The 16,349-nt window shown below is 44.2% G+C and overlaps 1 protein-coding gene across 1 annotated transcript in view; it reads left to right on the top strand.

The window, feature by feature from the left end:
- SYBU (syntabulin) overlaps positions 1-11,724 on the top strand; it is a 40,719-nt gene extending 28,995 nt beyond the window's left edge. The window contains exons 4-7 of the mRNA XM_033054029.1: positions 4,336-4,438; positions 6,806-7,009; positions 8,445-8,594; positions 9,675-11,724. Coding sequence (XP_032909920.1) covers positions 4,336-4,438; positions 6,806-7,009; positions 8,445-8,594; positions 9,675-10,773 — 1,556 coding nt within the window. The 3' untranslated portion in view covers positions 10,774-11,724. The remainder of the gene's footprint in view (positions 1-4,335; positions 4,439-6,805; positions 7,010-8,444; positions 8,595-9,674) is intronic.
- Positions 11,725-16,349: the final 4,625 nt, after the last annotated feature.

The following is a 16,349-nucleotide window of genomic DNA, read 5'->3' as shown; positions in this document are numbered from 1 at the left end:
TTTAAGGGTATTATCTGAAGAAAAGCCCGAAATGTTAAAGCAAGATTTCACTGCTTCTTTGCAGGTTTTTTTTGTTTTTGCTTTTGGGGGGGTTTTTTTGTACATTTGTCAGTGTATGTGAGCAGTGTGGTTTTCTTTCCTAGGTTGTTTGTGGTGTACAAAATCTATCGTGCAGGAAGAACCCCATATTAAATAGAAAAATAAAAACAGCATTAGTGCTTCCTGGAAATATACTGCTTATGCTGTTAAATATTGGAGCTAGAGATGTAGCTGTGAGTTAAAACTCTCAAGATAAATTGAACCAGATCTCTTAAAAATGCAGGTCCTTTCATTAGTGGGCACAACTGAATTCTCTCTACTATTCCAGCAGCTTCTAATGACTTTGCTGGATATTTTTTCAGACAGTTAGGCCCAAGTTTCTACCTCTGAGGTCTCTAAATCAAGCTATCTAGAGGCAGTATGCCATTTATTCCTCAAGTAGCTGCACCAAAGTGGTTAATATGTATGCATATTTTGGTCGCTTTGCTGTATAACAGAGCACTTTGCTGTATAACAGAAGGCAAGAAAGATCAGCAAATTTAAGTGCTTTACATTTTGAGGACAAACTGTTTCTGTCAGCACTGTTTTATTTACAGCTCTGTGTCACTGGCTGTATGCAAAACCTGCTTTAAGAGTGATATACATATAAAGAGGTCATGTTTGTGGGGTCAGAAGACAGCTGGGCTCTGTGGTTTATATACCAGGTAGCCCAGCGTACCCGCTCTGTTCTAGCTGTCGGTGTGAGAGCAGTGTGAGATACAGGCACTGCTCTCGCTGTCCTTGCCCCCGGCCCGGGGCAGCGCGGAGGGCAGAGTGCCCGGTGAGCTGCTCCACGCCCGGGATGTGCCCTGCCCGCAGCGACAAACACGCGGCAGTGCCAGCTGGAGGCGTTCCGGCCCTGCACCTTCAGTCCCGCCCCGAATCTGTGACTGCATTATGTGCAGGGTGGAAACCCGTCCTGCAGACCCTGCTGAGTGTCCGGGCTGGTCCCCCGGCCGCAGGAGGGGTGAGCAGCCGGGCTGTGGTGGCGGCTCCGACCGCGGTCACCCCGTGCGCCCCTGGAGCAGCTGGCCGGGCTCCTGTGTCCCTCGGTGCCAGCCGCGCCCGTGGCTGTCGCGATGCTGTCGCGATACTGCCGGGCGATGCTGCGGCAGAGCGGTAACGCGCAGGGACGGCACCGGGCTCTGCAGGATTTCACTCCTGCTCCACATACCTGTTCCCGGCACAGAGCAGCCCTGGAAAATGTGACGGTACCGCCTTGGCCATGCTCGTGCTGTTCCTCCCCTGCAGAGCCGTGCTCCCGAGCCGAGCCGTGCCGAGCCCTGCAGAGCCGTGCCGAGCCGCGCTCCCGAGGCGTGGGCGTGCTGCTCGGAGCCGGGCGGGGGGAGCCGGGGACAGCACGGGCTCCCAGCACGGACACCGGGCTGGCTCCACGGGCTGGGATACTGGCGGCTCCTGCGTGCAGGAATATGCACGAGTGGGCTCCAAATCACATAGTGCTGAGCCTGGTGACTCAACGTGTAGCATCTTCTGCAGGAAGGGGTTAGTAAGGCAGTGCTTTTAAGAGGAGAGCCTGTGTTTGGAGCTGAACAAGTGTTACAGCCAGTTAGGACAAAGGAATGTGGGGTTGAGAAATGTCAGTCTCTTTCATAGTTAGCACTAAATTAATGGCCTGTCCTGGGGCTTACATGTGTGAGGTTTTGTCATTACATAGTCACAGTGACAAAAATAGTCAACAGGCATCCTTGGGAAGCTGTCAGCCTGGAGAATGGCATTAGAGAATGAGAAGCCGTGTTCAACTCCTGCCTGCACTGCTGCTAGACAAAGAGTTTCATGTTTTGTTAAGATATTTGTAAGACAGAAGTCATGCCTACCCAGGAGAATATGTTGCAATGGATATTTTATGGATAGATGCCATGTTATTTCGCTCAGAGATGTCTACCAAATGGAAGAAGATGTTTTTTAAAGTCTCCTAATAACATTGTTGTCAAGCTCTGCTACACACAAAACTGGCTTGAACATCATTTATACACTTGGAACCATTGCCAGCAGTGACCCCTTTAACTTAGAAAATGTTCTCAAAGATCCTATAAATAGCCACATGCCTAATTTTAAACATAAGTAGTCTCCTGTGCTAAGTGTTAAGCTTGTGTATAGCTGTTATTAGAACTGGGGCCAGAAAGGTTAGTTCATGCTTTGCAGACACAGTTCCTGGTCTCAGATGCAGCTCAGTCTTCCAGAAAGCTCTGCTGATGGCGTGGTTGTGTTTGCAGGCTCTGCTGGCTCTTACCAGCAGTGCCCAGCCCTGCAGCTCTTGGTGCTCCAAGCCAGGCAGGTCAGCAAGAGACAATTGTTAAGCCTTGCTGCTCGGCAATGCTTTCAATAGTGAGATCTGATTATGATGTGATCTACTTACCCAGAGATGAACCTTGGCTAGGGCTCCTGCTCTCTGCGCCACAGCCAGGACTTGCCTTGGGAAAGCTGCTGCTGTCTTGCAAGCACAGGAATGTTTTGGGAACCCGAACACCAGAGGTATGACATCTGTGTGACATGTTTACCTGTTTGGGTCTTGTTTAGAAAAGTAGTTTTGGGTGTAGTGTAATACAAAGAGATTTTTTGGAGTGTACTTTAGTCTTGTAGATGGGGTTATTTTGTTTATCAGGAAAACTCTGTTGCATCTTTGAACGTCATATCCCATGATAATTTTGTTTCCCCAAGGAGGGGTTCACTCACATTTACATCTGTAAACATGATATGAAGACTCTGTGAAACCAAGTGGCTTTGCTGCTTTCCTTCCCTCCCCTTGCAAATTTGCACACAGCTCTGATCTGGTTATGGCTGTGGTGGCTTGGGTCTGATTATCAGGGGTGTTGCACTGGGTATGGAGCTGGTTGGAGGTGCTAGAGCTGGATCCCTGGCATCTTCTTCTGAAGAGCTAAGCTTTGTATCTGAGCACTTTGAAATTGGGCTGGGGAATATCCTGGGATGGTCTGATGCAGGGGCACAGAGAAATGGAGGCTGGTCTCAGATGTCATGAGGTAAAGTATTGGGTTAAATCCAATCACACCTTATCCTAAGGCCAGTTGCTAAGTGTTGCCAGATGGTAAGAATGGTTGCTGGCTGTCTCAGCCTATTTAAGGCTGTGAAGCCAGGCTTTGACAAAACCCTTTCCAGTCTCAGGTGTTCAGGGGGAAAGATGCACCCTTCACCATCAGCTCTGTGAAGAACTTAAGAGTGATTGAGGTCTAGAAGGTCTAGCTGCAATGGGGGGATTATAGTGGCTGCAGCTGCACTTCCCCTGAGTGGAAAAGATAGCAAAAATGACAAGTCTGCAGCTGCTGGCTTGGGGATGTCTGTCCATGGGATGACACCCATAAATTCCCAGGTGAGAAATGCCCCCCTGGTCAGCTGCTTAAAGGATGTTGAAGAGTTATTTCCATCCCCTCAGCTAAAGTCGACATTCATTATTGTGGCTCTAGAGCATGAGACCTGGTAGGGCATAGGACATTTTCCACTGGGTTGACAGATAGGAAAAAAAAATATAGCTTTGTGTGGTTTTTTTCCAGTCGCTAAGACTTTCTTAGTACATCTATCTACTATGACCTTAGCAAAATGAGAGCAGTTTTCCTTGTATGTGCCGGAACTTGTGAAATAAAAGCTATGATCCATAGAATATCAGTAATCAGACAGATGACTTGGTACCTGAGAAGCACTGGGGACCCACATGTGATTACTGGATTATTTTAAAGTTATTAGAACTGCCTTACTATGCTTCTGTACCACAAACCTGCCTATGCGTGTAAATATATAGATATACCGTTAGCCTGTACTGGTTTATACTGGTTATATATTTATGTTATCTCAGAAAACAAAGCAGAAGTGGCAAGCAGTGTTTCTGTATGGTTTAAAGCATGAGAAATATCCAGTTACAGGGTGTGTTTCTAATCACTGTGCTCCTGAAGGAGCCACATGAGCAGCCTCATCTATTGATGGCTGTGAGAGAGCAAACAGTGTCACAACAAGTGTTCCTGTCTGAGACCTGAAATGGCTTCTGTAGTGTGAGGGTTTTGTGTCCAAATGTTTTTTCTGCTCTTGTTGAAGTGCCAGTTCTGAAGAAATGTTGAAAATCTGGAACAAATCCAGCTCTTGTCCTCAGGGATGTTTGAAAATCCATGCAACTTCTGAAATTCACCCAGAACAGACAAAGGAAGGATGCTTGTGATTCACTGTTATTTTGAAAACAATCTTTGAGTTATAATTTCCATCATGTTTTCACTCTTTCCTTTTCCTTTCCAGGCAGTGAAGCTGATTTTAGCTCTTCAAGCAGCACGGGCAGTATTTCAGCACCTGAAGTCCATATGTCGGCTGCTGGAAGCAAGAGATCTTCTTTTTCTCGCAAGTAAGCGAAGCAATTTTTCCTGAATATTGCTAGTGCAAAGATAGGCTACTGTGTAAGGTCTTGCATTTTAAAACAATCAGGTTAACATCTGATTGTGTGGGTAGCACACTGGTGAGAACTGCAATATAAGAAAGAAAAAAAATTCTGTGTGCAGTGCACAAAAATTGTTAGTATGCCAGATCAGCCAGCTGTTGGGGTTTATTCATGGCAAGTATGGGAAATAGAATCAGGTAAGGCAGAAAAGGCATTGGCTGGAGTAGAGAGAGAGCTGGGTATGTTAGTTAACAGCAGTATTTCTAACCAGTTAACCTAAACCTTTTGGTTTTGGTCTTAACACTTTGCTTTATCTCTGTCATAAATTTTCAGCTCCGCTTACAGAGCATGATCTTATTGTTTGTTGTAAGAAGTAGACAGTATTACCTTTGATGTTTTCATATTTTCTTTTTTTCTGAAATACCCTTGCCCAGCCTATAGGAAATTTTTTTTAAAAAGAGCATGTCATAGTTATCTGTCTAAGTGAACCTCTCATGAAAGATTTCTCCCTGTTGTATGTGAATTGCAAATTCAGACAGCTTGAGAATACAGGGGCACTGGGATGGAGCAGTGCACGTTGTGTTCTGCCCACGCAATCCCTGCTGGTTGCATTCTGTGGAGCAGGAGGAAGGAGTTAGAATTGACAGGACTGATTTCCTGCCTGTTTTTGTGGAAGAGCTGGCAGGCAGGCTGGGAGCAGCAGCAGGATGCCCAAGTGCCTGAGTCACTTGCGGGCGTGTGAAGGTCGCGATGTGCCCCCGCGTACAGAGGTCGTCAGAGTGAGCCTTGAGAGTCCTTTCCTCTCTGTATCATGAGACTTAGAAAAATAAACACTGATGAAGTTCCCTCTAGATTATATCTAACTAGTAAAGCTACTGGCTGTGGGAAAAAAATGGTACTAAGTATAATATGAAGCCCTAAAATCACCTTAATTTCAGTAAGATTCTGTATCATTTCATATACTGCTGTGCATTTTAATATAACTTTAAACTAGAGCATAGTGACATGCTGCCTTGGACAGAAGTCTCTGTAATAAGGCTCCTTCAGATGCTCTGCTGTGTTAAGCACAGTCTCTGCAAGTTCTGCCACACACCAGAGCTGATAATACATTGTATGAAGTGGAAAGAGATATCTCCTTTGCAATATGTTCTTTTTTAACTGTTTGGCTTTACTTGCTATGAAACACTTCAGTGTTGTCACAAACCACAGTCCTGTATTTCACTGTAAAATAATTACAGAATCACCCAAACCGCAGCAGTGTGATGAAGGTTCACAGCAGCCACTCAACCATCTGTTCCTTATAAACTGTTCCATTTGCAGAGAAGGGAAAAAAACAAGTGAAACAATTTAAAGAAGAGATGTTGCTTCATAGTTCTGTGGTATTTGATTTTTTTATATTCAAGCCTTTTCTTTTGCTGGCCGGGCTTGCCTTTTTCTGGTATTTTTTGTTTGGGTTTTTTTATTTTATTTTATTCTTAACCTGCCCTTTCATTACCATTTAGAAGTACAACTTTGATGGGAGGATGAAGGTAGCAGTGTAGCAGTGTAGGATGACAAACCAAGTGAGCAGCAGAGGGACACATCCTGGGAAGCTGGCCTCAGCACTCCAGCCCCTGGGCAGTTGTCAGGCAGGGAGGATACCAATTGCTTTCAAGCACATACAGTTGACAGATTCTTTAATGAAGAATGGGAAAAGAAAGGTAAATATGTATGAGAAAAACTGGAAGAATAAAAGACTGTGCTTTCCTTTGTCTCTTTTATTACTATTTCAGCCCGCTCTCCATGGGGTTCAAACTCTATCGAAGTGAATGAATAGCTGACCATGACAGATGAAGCACCCAGTGTGCCAAAGGCAGAAAAGAACAGTGGCCCAAACAAAATCTGTTTTCGCTGCACACTGTGATCCCTCAGGCTGCTTGCCGAGGAGCATGAAAGCAGTCTTACAGAAACCCTCCATGCACAGGCACACTCTGCAGGCCTGGCCAGGGAAAGCTGGAGTGTGGTTCTTCTGGCATTAGTCCAGACCACAGGCCTCTCATAACTTAACAGAGTCAAAGATTCAGGGAACGTGGATGATCTGATGGAGTTACTGGGAACTGTGCTGTGCACAGAGAGATGTAAAATGGCTGAGATTGCCATAGAACACATAATTCAGACTGAGAGCCCCCTGCCAGTGAAAGAACATGCAGTGGCTGATCATGGCAGAACTTTATTTCTTTCCAGCCACTCACAGTTATCTCTCTGGTTTATTGTTTAGAGAACTGTGTGTAAAATAAGACACATAATGGGTTGTGTGATGAGAATAATGCTTTCACCATTTTGGTTTTTCTCCAGTCGTGGTCCCTATGGTCGGAATAATGGATCCTTATCCTACAAGTCTGGAGGCAGTCCACCTGCTTCACATGGAAAGGACACTTCATCAACAATGTGCAAAAACCATCTGAGTCCTGCTAACATCCATCCAAGTTACAGGGCTTCTTCAGCCAGCAGCAGCAACTCAGGCTCATACAAAGGAAGTGACAGCAGTCCAGTGATGAGGCAAGTTTGTGTTTCAGCCTCCTGTTGTTGGGTACATTGGCACCCTCTCTGCACTGTAGTGTGGGACCAGCTGTAGGAGTTGCTGTGCAGCTCATCTTGCTCCTCACCATAGTTGTGATGCCTTGTATAGGTGACTTAACAGTCAGCAAGGTTCTCCATACTGTGTAAAAGCTTTATCGTTTCAGAACTGTAAAATTCAAGTTTACTCTAAGTCAAAGTCTGTGAGCTGTCTTTGTGTCTCTGGTAGGTGTTTTACCAGGACTTGAGAGTGCTGATATCAATCAATGACCCCTCAGCAGTTCACATTAGCCAGCAAAGACCAGAGGCCTTTACATGACGCATTCCACAAGAATTTTTTATTTCATGTGAAGGGTGGTCGAGCAGGATCCCCAGAGACAAAGAGGAGACAGTCATATTTATAGGTTCAGGGGAGATTCAAAATACAACCAATGAAAAGTTATACAAAGGACAACATCCAGTCTAAGTCAAATGTTCTAAAGGTGAACTGACCAATTACATCAACTAATTTCTAACCAATTATCTTCTAAAGTGATAGGAGAGTGACCAAATTCTTAAGGAATTCAGCTCAGCCTTGGTATCTAGGAGTCCTTATCTATTAAACTAAATGCCAAGGGCCAGGAGCAGATGGTTTTGGGGGAATTGTATCATCCACAAAAGTCCTCTGCAGTTGGTTTTCACTCCAAGGCACGCTGTTTCATGCATTTTCATGCCGTCAGTTCTCATGAGGATTTACTGGTTCGTTTGTTGCAGGCTTCTTTTCACTTTGAAGAGAGTTGGGTGGGGCAGTGTAGGAAACATGATACACTTGGGTGAAAATTCAGCCTGCCTAGCCTTAGGCACCTCCCTAAGGAGTACAGTTTCCTGTACAGGAAAGAACACAGACACCTGCCAGAGCATGTGATAGGTTGCAGAGAAGAAATGGGCACCATGCTGCTGCTGTTGCCCTCTCTCCCAGACAGCTTAGCAGCCAAACATGTAAGATGCACACCCAAAGCTAGACAGGATGAGTGCAGATTTCAGCGTGCTCACCTTTATAAACTCCTGTGTGGAGCTGACCTCACTCCTTGGGCTGCAGTGCCTGGCTGTCTGAGATGGGTGCCCTTGCCCTGGCTGCTCTTGGGCACACCACCCGTTTGGGGTGAGGGGATGGACAGGTGTTTTAGAGTTAAAAGTCTCATTTGATATAATGACACTGAAGCCAAGTACAATAAATAGTAAATTTTGCACTGTAGCTACAAATCAGCTGTTTCCTCAAGTACTTTGATTTGCAAGGTGAAGTAACTTGTGTGGATGCTGAGGAGCCCCAGATGAGTCAAGCTTTGCATTTATCAGTCAGTAGGATGTTTTTCATTCTGCCAGGACTTAATAACTGGAACAGTGATGTTGTGTGATAGTTTGTTTTCGGTTTTTTCAGGCGATCAGGGAGATACAATTCTTGTGGTGACAATCACAGCATTAAGCCACAAAATCCAGAGCAGTATTTGACTCCTCTGCAGCAGAAGGAAGTGGCAGTACGGCATTTGAAAACCAAGCTGAAGGAATCTGAAAGCAAACTTAAAGAAAGGTAAACCTCATATCAGAAATAAGTCAGAAAGATTTATTTGGGAACATTTAGGAGTGGGAATCCTGAGTGTTCATTTCTTGACCAATAACTTTCCATTAAGAAATTTGAAATATGATTAGTCTGATTAGGTTGTTTTCAGTATTTCAGGTTTCAGAGTGTGCTAAGGGGATGCAAAACAATGAGTTTATTTATAAATATAGCTGTCTTTTTTTCCTTTTCGCATCTTTTACAATAGAATACTTTAAAAGGACAACTTTTTACAAGTCTGATTTAGATTGAGACCTTTTACACATAGAAGAGTTTCTACCTGCCAGCATGTGTTACCTTAATGTCCTGTTCTGCCTCTTTTTGTCACTTATATACTGATTTTTTCACAATAGCCCTTTGTATGGATGCTGAGCAAAGAAGTGACAACGTGCATTACGCAGCAACAGATGTCCCTTTTACCAAAACTGCACTTTGAGAGCTGGCTCTCCAGCACACACAACCCAAGGGGGCACAAAAGGCTTTGAATGGAGCCAAAGAGAGAGTTCCAGGGACCCTATGCTCTTCCTCTGCATCTGCAAGGCCTGGAATGGACACAGGAGTCCTCTCTCCCCCATTTGCTCCCTGTGTGCTTGCAGCAGCCTCTGGCTCCCTGCTGGGGAAAGCCAGCCCTGTGCCTGCAGACTGAGCTCCCTGGCTGGCTGAGGCCAGCACCGGCTCTGGCAGTACATGACAAGCTGCTGGCGGGCACTGGGGATGCATCCCAGCAGCTGTTTCCCATTTCCTCCCGGGTGAGGCAGTAGGGGAGATTTTAAGCACTACACTGGTTAGACCTGACCTAGAGGTCACCACTTGTGTCTCAGATTGTCCAGGATCATGGCACAGTCCACGAGGCTGCTGGTTTTGCGGGGAGGTCAATGACTCTCTTAGCAACCAGCTGGCATTTCTTGGTTCTCTCAGAGGTGGCCACACCTGGAGAAATTTGCTTCCTTCTTGGAGCATCTCAGCAGCAGAGCCATCGCTGTGTGGTGGGCCCCATGTTGACTTTAGCTGAGCAGTCAGCAGGAATGTTACATCATTTTTATTTTGCTACAGGGAAACAGAAATAGAAGAGCTTAAAGCTCAGCTGGGACGGATGAGGGAAGACTGGATTGAAGAAGAGTGCAATCGTGTGGAGGCAGAGCTGGCCTTAAAGGAAGCAAGAAGTGAAATTAAACAACTCAAGCAGGTTATTGAAAGCATGAAAAACAGCTTGGCTGAGAAAGACAAAAAAATTCAGAAATACTTCATAGACATAAACATTCAAAACAAGAAACTGGAATCTTTGCTGCAGAGCATGGAGATGGCTCAGAACCATTCTGTGAGGGATGAGCAGTGCCTGGAGTACATGAGCGACTCAGAGGGGAAGCTGTTAGCTTTGTGTGCCCCCCTGCCAGACAGCCCCATCACAGAGGACCAAGGTCTGGAGGAGGTGGCAGACAGTGATCTGCTTCTTAGTGAGGACAGAGCTAATGGGACTGACTCATCTGGAGAGAGTTTGACCACCACGACCTCTGAGTTGAGTGATCCAGCTCCCTTCAGTGCTGCTGTAAATAAAGAGATGCTTGAAATCTTTCTGGATGGAAAACTAACTTACTGCCAGGAGGAAGAAAAAAGCAACATGACAGTGGAACAGGCCATCCAGACTGACGTGGTGCCATATAGCTTAGATGTGGAGCAGCTCATTCAGAACATCTTCAGGGCTCAAGACACCTGTCCTCTAAGCCCACCTTCTTCACTGAAGGAATTGAGTGAATTTTCTCTTGGAAGCTTCAGTGATTCTGGTATCATAGTGGACTTAACTCCAAGTGATCCCAATTCTGCCATCCTTTTGTCTCCTATGGAGTCTCCATGCAGGAAGGTGGAGCACAGAGTTAATGAAAACCGTTTCATGAAAGAACTTGATTTTACAGAAACTCATGATGATGAAGCCTTTGAGTATGTTAATACAGGAATAAAGAGGAGATACTGGAGCAGCAGTCTCCTGGGGGATCTTCTGGCTGTAGCAGCCCCTGTTGTACCAACTATTTTGTGGGCTTTGAGTACTCAGAGAGGAGGAACAGATCCTATTTACAATATTGGAGCATTGCTTCGTGGTTGCTGCCTGGTGGCCCTGCACTCCTTACGCCGAACACCCTTCAGTATCAAAACCTAAATTCTGCTCTGTCCCTGGGCACCAACTGGCTGAGGCAGAGAAAGAGGGATGAGATAGATCATAAAAGGTTACTGTATATTCTGGCAGAGTCCCTAATTTGCTTTTGACTATTTGATTTGCACTATAAATCAGTTCAGAAACATGTTCCTTGTTTCAAAATAGAAAAAAACAAATAAGCTGAACCTCGTAATTCCACAAGATGTTTTTAACAGTACTGTTACTTCAGAAATAGTCCTCCTGCTCAGAGGCACCATGTTCCTCCCCTGTGCTGGTGACTTTCTGGTGCCAGCACATCTGCACAGTGAACATAACCAGGAAAATCAGGAATTTGGGGCTAGTGCTCTTTCATGTTCCACTGCTGAGCTAGGATTAAGCTCAGTCACTCTCCCTGGATGGTTCACTGAGCAAATGTACAAGCACTTTGCACTGGCTCAAGGGTAGCGCGAGATGCAGGAAGGAACAAATGGCCAGAGAAAGGTGGAGTATTTCTCTAGACAGCACTAACCTTCCCCTAGGGTATCACACCTGTGCTCCAGAAAGCATGCTAGCGCTTTCCATTTGTTGTCCCAAGTGTCAATTCAATTTAGAGGTAAAACCTGCGTTCCCCAGGCAGCTTCCAGCACATCGTTTGTGCCTGTCTCATGTAGTGCTCTTCTCAACTGTGCAATTGCTTGAGCATTTCACTGGTCTTGTGCGTATACAGGGACTGTAACCAAAAATGTATATTGTTGGGAGTCCTAACACTTGTTACAACGATAAGTATAGGCGTGGATACACTTTGACTCTTAATGTTGTTTTAAAGTCTTTATGTATTGGAACCCGATAGTCTTTTGAGCCCTTTGAAATACTATGTATAAATGTATTGTGTTTTAACTTATTGTTTATTTAATTGCATTATTGTAAATTACCTTTATAATCACAAGTTCAGTAAAGCATGATAGAAATGTCAAACGTGTGAGTGTTTTACTGTAGAAAGGTATAAAAATGTACCCCATTCTAGCTGAGCTGTACTTATTGGGTATTGTTCCAGGAGAACAGAATTAGACTGAGAAAACCTGAGTACAGTTCCAAGTACTCACCAGGCCGATTAAAGGCTCCAGCTGGGCTGCAGTTGCACACGCAGCCTGCTCTGCTGCTCACACTGCACTCACAGATGGAAGTGACCTAATCTTTAACCCAATGCAATCATCTGGAAACCTGTAACTCCTCAGCACTGCAATGCCAGAACAATACCAGTCTTTCTGGCATTTAACGCATCCAACAGTCATGTGGTGTCTGTGCATGCACACTGTGACCATCAAAACACAATTCTCCGTGTCTAAAACCTAAGGTCTGTGTTCAGATCAGAGGACAGCAATGCTACCCAACACGCAAAACACTGGGGTTTGTATGGCTCCACCCAAGCTTTCAACCCCACCTCTGGCCGTTTACACCTCACTGGCTTCCTGTTTTCCCCTTCAGCAAAACAGGTGTAGTATTTCCTTGTGTGACCCAGAGAAGAAAGGATCTAGGGAAGCCTGACAGTGCCATGCATTGCTCTGCAGCTTTTGAAAAGGAAATTATAAGTAATCCAAAGGAGTATAATTGGCCATGTGTGGGGAGCATTTGCAACACTCAGTAGGGTGATACTGATGCTTACAGAGGTGACTCAGCAACTTTCATGTCCCAGTGATGCCTGCATGATGAATTATTTTGTGTTTGCAGTAGAGATTCCAGAGGCTTCATGAAGCATTACATCAAGGAAGATAACTCTAACAGATCATTTGAAGTAATATAATCCCCATCTAACAGAGATGGACATGAGAGCATCTTGCTTGCGTTGCCATAATTTTGTCTTCCGTGCTGTCCCACCTTCTTGGGTGCCTGCAGCCATCTGGCTTGCCTTGTGATACTGCTGCAATGTGGATTGCTCAAATGTCACTTTCAAAAGCTTTTAAATTATAGGGACACTAGGGCCAAAATTACCAATTGGAGGTATTATTAATGTAAATTTTACACAACCATGGAATTTCATAATTCCTGAATATCTCTTCTTGGGACTGAAACACATTACAGAAAATATTATTCCTACATCGAAATACGTCTGTTCAGGACCAAGACAGCAGTATTTTATACCTGATGTTACCAACTGCATTACAATGTGGGATTTTTCTTTCACAGCCATTATTGCTTAAGTGATGTTTGCTTTGAGTGACAGTGAAATGCACCATCATTTAGAGGAAAAAGTGATCTTCAGTTCTAGATACATTCACAGGTGACTGCGTGGGGGGTTTTTGCAGCAAGAGGCAACAAAAGGGCAGAAACCTACTTATGTTTAAGATGCCAATAGGCTGATCTCATAACCAGAACAATGTCAAAGTTTCTTTCTGCCCTTAAGATTCTTCAGTCAGTTCAACTCTCATAAGGCATTAACTACTATGCTCAGCAAGAGGTGACAGCATTCTGATCACATTACTGATAAAAGCCTTTGCTCTGATCTCTGTCCAAATTCAGGTTGCTTCTAAGCCTCCACCTTTCCTCTTCCATACTTCAAGGACATAGACAGCTCAAGGTGTCCTTTGTTAGAACACACCTAAATTGTACCTCACCAGTCCCAGACTTCGGTCTTTGTTCCACAATCCATAGAGGATACGCCAGTTGTTGCTCCAAACATACCAATTTAGCTTTTTCCCTCTAATATTACACTTAAGTCTTAGTCATGTCTCACCTGAATCTCACTGGTGCTGTACACAGCTAGGGGAGGACCATCAGCCTCCAAACAGTTCAATAAAAACTCCCATCCTTTTTTTATTTTTAGTTTAGAAAATGCTCATACCCACATCCATGAGGAGGATGTGCAGGTCATACACTATGGGTAAAATAGTGGACACTTGAATTTGGGCTTATGGCATAGGAACCAAGTCACCTCCTTCCTGGGCTGAAGGGATGCATGTTCATAATTCCATGAGACATTTTCTTTCTAATCCAGGAACAAAAAAAGCCCTTCTTTCATATTCATCTTAAGATGCACCCAACGCACCCTGCTGCTGAAAATGTTGAGGCTCAGCTATTTGACCCCCTTCTCACCATAGATTTATCTCTGTCCTCCACAGAATCACAGAGTGCACCAGGTTGGAAGGGACCACAGTGGGTCATCTGGTCCAACCTCCCTGCTCAAGCAGGGTCATCCCAGAGCACATGGTACAGGACTGCATCCAGGCAGTTCTTCAGTATCTTTAGGGAGGGAGACTACAACCTCTCTGGGCCATGTGTTCCAGTGCACATTCAACTGCACAGTAAAGAAGTTCTTCCTCACACTGAGGTGGAATTTCTGCCTGTTGCCTCTTCTCACTCTTTCACAAGGCTGTTTCTAACTTATAATTACACATTTCTCCTTCCTTTCCCTGCAAATCAACTCTCTTAAACTCCAGAAACTTATTTAGCACTGTTTTACATATGCCCTATATAAGGAGTGAGTATTTTGCTCCAAAACCCCAGACAAATGAACACAAGACGTGGCAAGCATGAACAACTACAGCACAGTCAAGGAAAGGATGATTTTTCAGTTACCCTGGCAGGTCAATCCTCCACAGTCAAGGATACCAGTGAAAGCAATGAAGTCCAGCTTTCAGCCAAGAAAGGAAAAAAAAATAGCACATGGTCAACAACCAAAATATGAAAGAGAAATGGAGGAACGTAGGGCAGCAGGAAGGAAAGACAAGAAGTGTACACAGAGGTATACAGGATCCTCAAGAAACTCAAACCAATGGAAAAGGTAGTATCAGAGCAGCAGCCTCAGTAAGTTTAGCAAAAGTGTTTTCATATTTATCAAGCATAAAAATCAAGATATAGCAAGGAGGAAAGAAGAGAGAGCAGAGGAAGAAGATGAAACTGATGATAGTCCATGGGTTATCACCATTTAAGAGATTTCCTCCAAGAGCAGTGTCCTCCATACTGGCACCATGTCAGCACAGGACAGAGAGGGAAGGAAACTCTAGAGCAGCTGTGCTCAAGTTTGGCAGGTCGATGGAAGGAAGAACAGCAAAACAGTACACAGCAGGAGGGAAAAGCAATGAAGGAGCACTCCCAAGAACTGGGAAGGTGGCAGAACTCAAGGATTTTTAAAATGGCTGAAGGCTCAAAGGTCAAATCTGCTTTCATGATGTATTCAGGGGCTTTGTTTGCAACTTAGTAACTGGCCCACCTGTTGTTATTTTTAATAAATAGTATTGATTTACATCTATTTTATATTCCCACAAAAATAGCAACAATAATCATTAGTTTTCTAAAAAATGAGACATAGCTTCCAACAGATTTCACTTGAAACAGGCACTAGACAGCCAGTTTCCTTGCCCTGCGTCAGCAATAGTGTAAGAATTGTGACTGGTACCTCCTTGCTTCTTGAGTGCTGTTAAAAGGACAAACACACATTGTCATTAAAGCTTATTCATAAACTTTCTCATCTCTGATCCCTTGTCAAATACCTTGGAGGTGTGTTGTAGGAGCAGATTGGCTTGCCATACTGCACTGAAGTCTGCACTTGAATTAATCCATTCCACTCCTGCCACAACAGTTGTGCAGAAAACATGCATGGCAGTGTTGGCTTCAAAACAGATTTTAAAATTTGACACCTGAAAATTGCTGTCAAATCAGTTGACTTGTGCAAGATTTGAACCTATATGACAATTTTACTTAACATTTTTTAAAACTTCTGTGACTAAAGTCACTAAAATTAAGTCTTACTATCTTGTTTTCTCAATTACTTATACTCTAAGCAAAACTTGAGCCAGAACTTACCAGAACTTAGTTACAAATTCTATTTTTGAAGGCAGGAAAGATCTAGTCACATGCCCCTCCCTCCCCTTCCCATTCTCTTAAAACTGACACTTCCTGTGCAGTCCCCTGGATGAACAGGAAACAAGTCCCACGTGCAAAATGTGCTGATGTCACTTATCTGTCATAAGGTAAGTAATCCATACAACCCATTAATCAGGGATAATAGCACCCACACAACAGAAACTGGAAAAAGCATTCACTGAAGCACTGGGTTGGACAAAGGAAGCACTCCTCCATCCACCTCTTTCCAGCAGACATTGAACTTCTTCACTGAAGCACTGTTGCCTTCTACTGCACATTTACCATTCACACTTTACCAGGGTAAACACAGACACTAAGTGTGCAAAAAATGGAATTTGAAAAGTGCTTGTAACTGAACTGAGAATTTTCACACTAGCTTTATTAGCAGGAAGACATGAGTTTTTTTCTCAATTACACTAACTATGCAACAACTATAAGGTGTGAGGACTCCTATCTGTAGGAAATATAAGAATTTCTGCTAGAAATACAAATTTACCAATACAAGTAAGTGATTAAAATGCTCCCTTTACAGTCAAGTCAGCCTTTGTGGGAAAGGTGCACCACATTCCTGTGTAGTGATGCCACTGTGCCACTGCTGGTAGCCATTGCAGGGTCACATGTAAACGTGAGCACAGGAAGCTGCAAGTGACAAAGTGACAAGAAATCCACTTTCAGTGTTGAGTTGCATAACCCATCAGGAGCACATTTTGAGTTGCAGGTCATCCATAATAAGTTATTTT

This window comes from Catharus ustulatus, chromosome 1 (assembly GCF_009819885.2).
Source record: "Catharus ustulatus isolate bCatUst1 chromosome 1, bCatUst1.pri.v2, whole genome shotgun sequence".
Taxonomy (NCBI): domain Eukaryota; kingdom Metazoa; phylum Chordata; class Aves; order Passeriformes; family Turdidae; genus Catharus; species Catharus ustulatus.
Note: the sequence above shows the minus strand (reverse complement) of the source record. Positions and strands in the feature narration are given on the sequence as shown.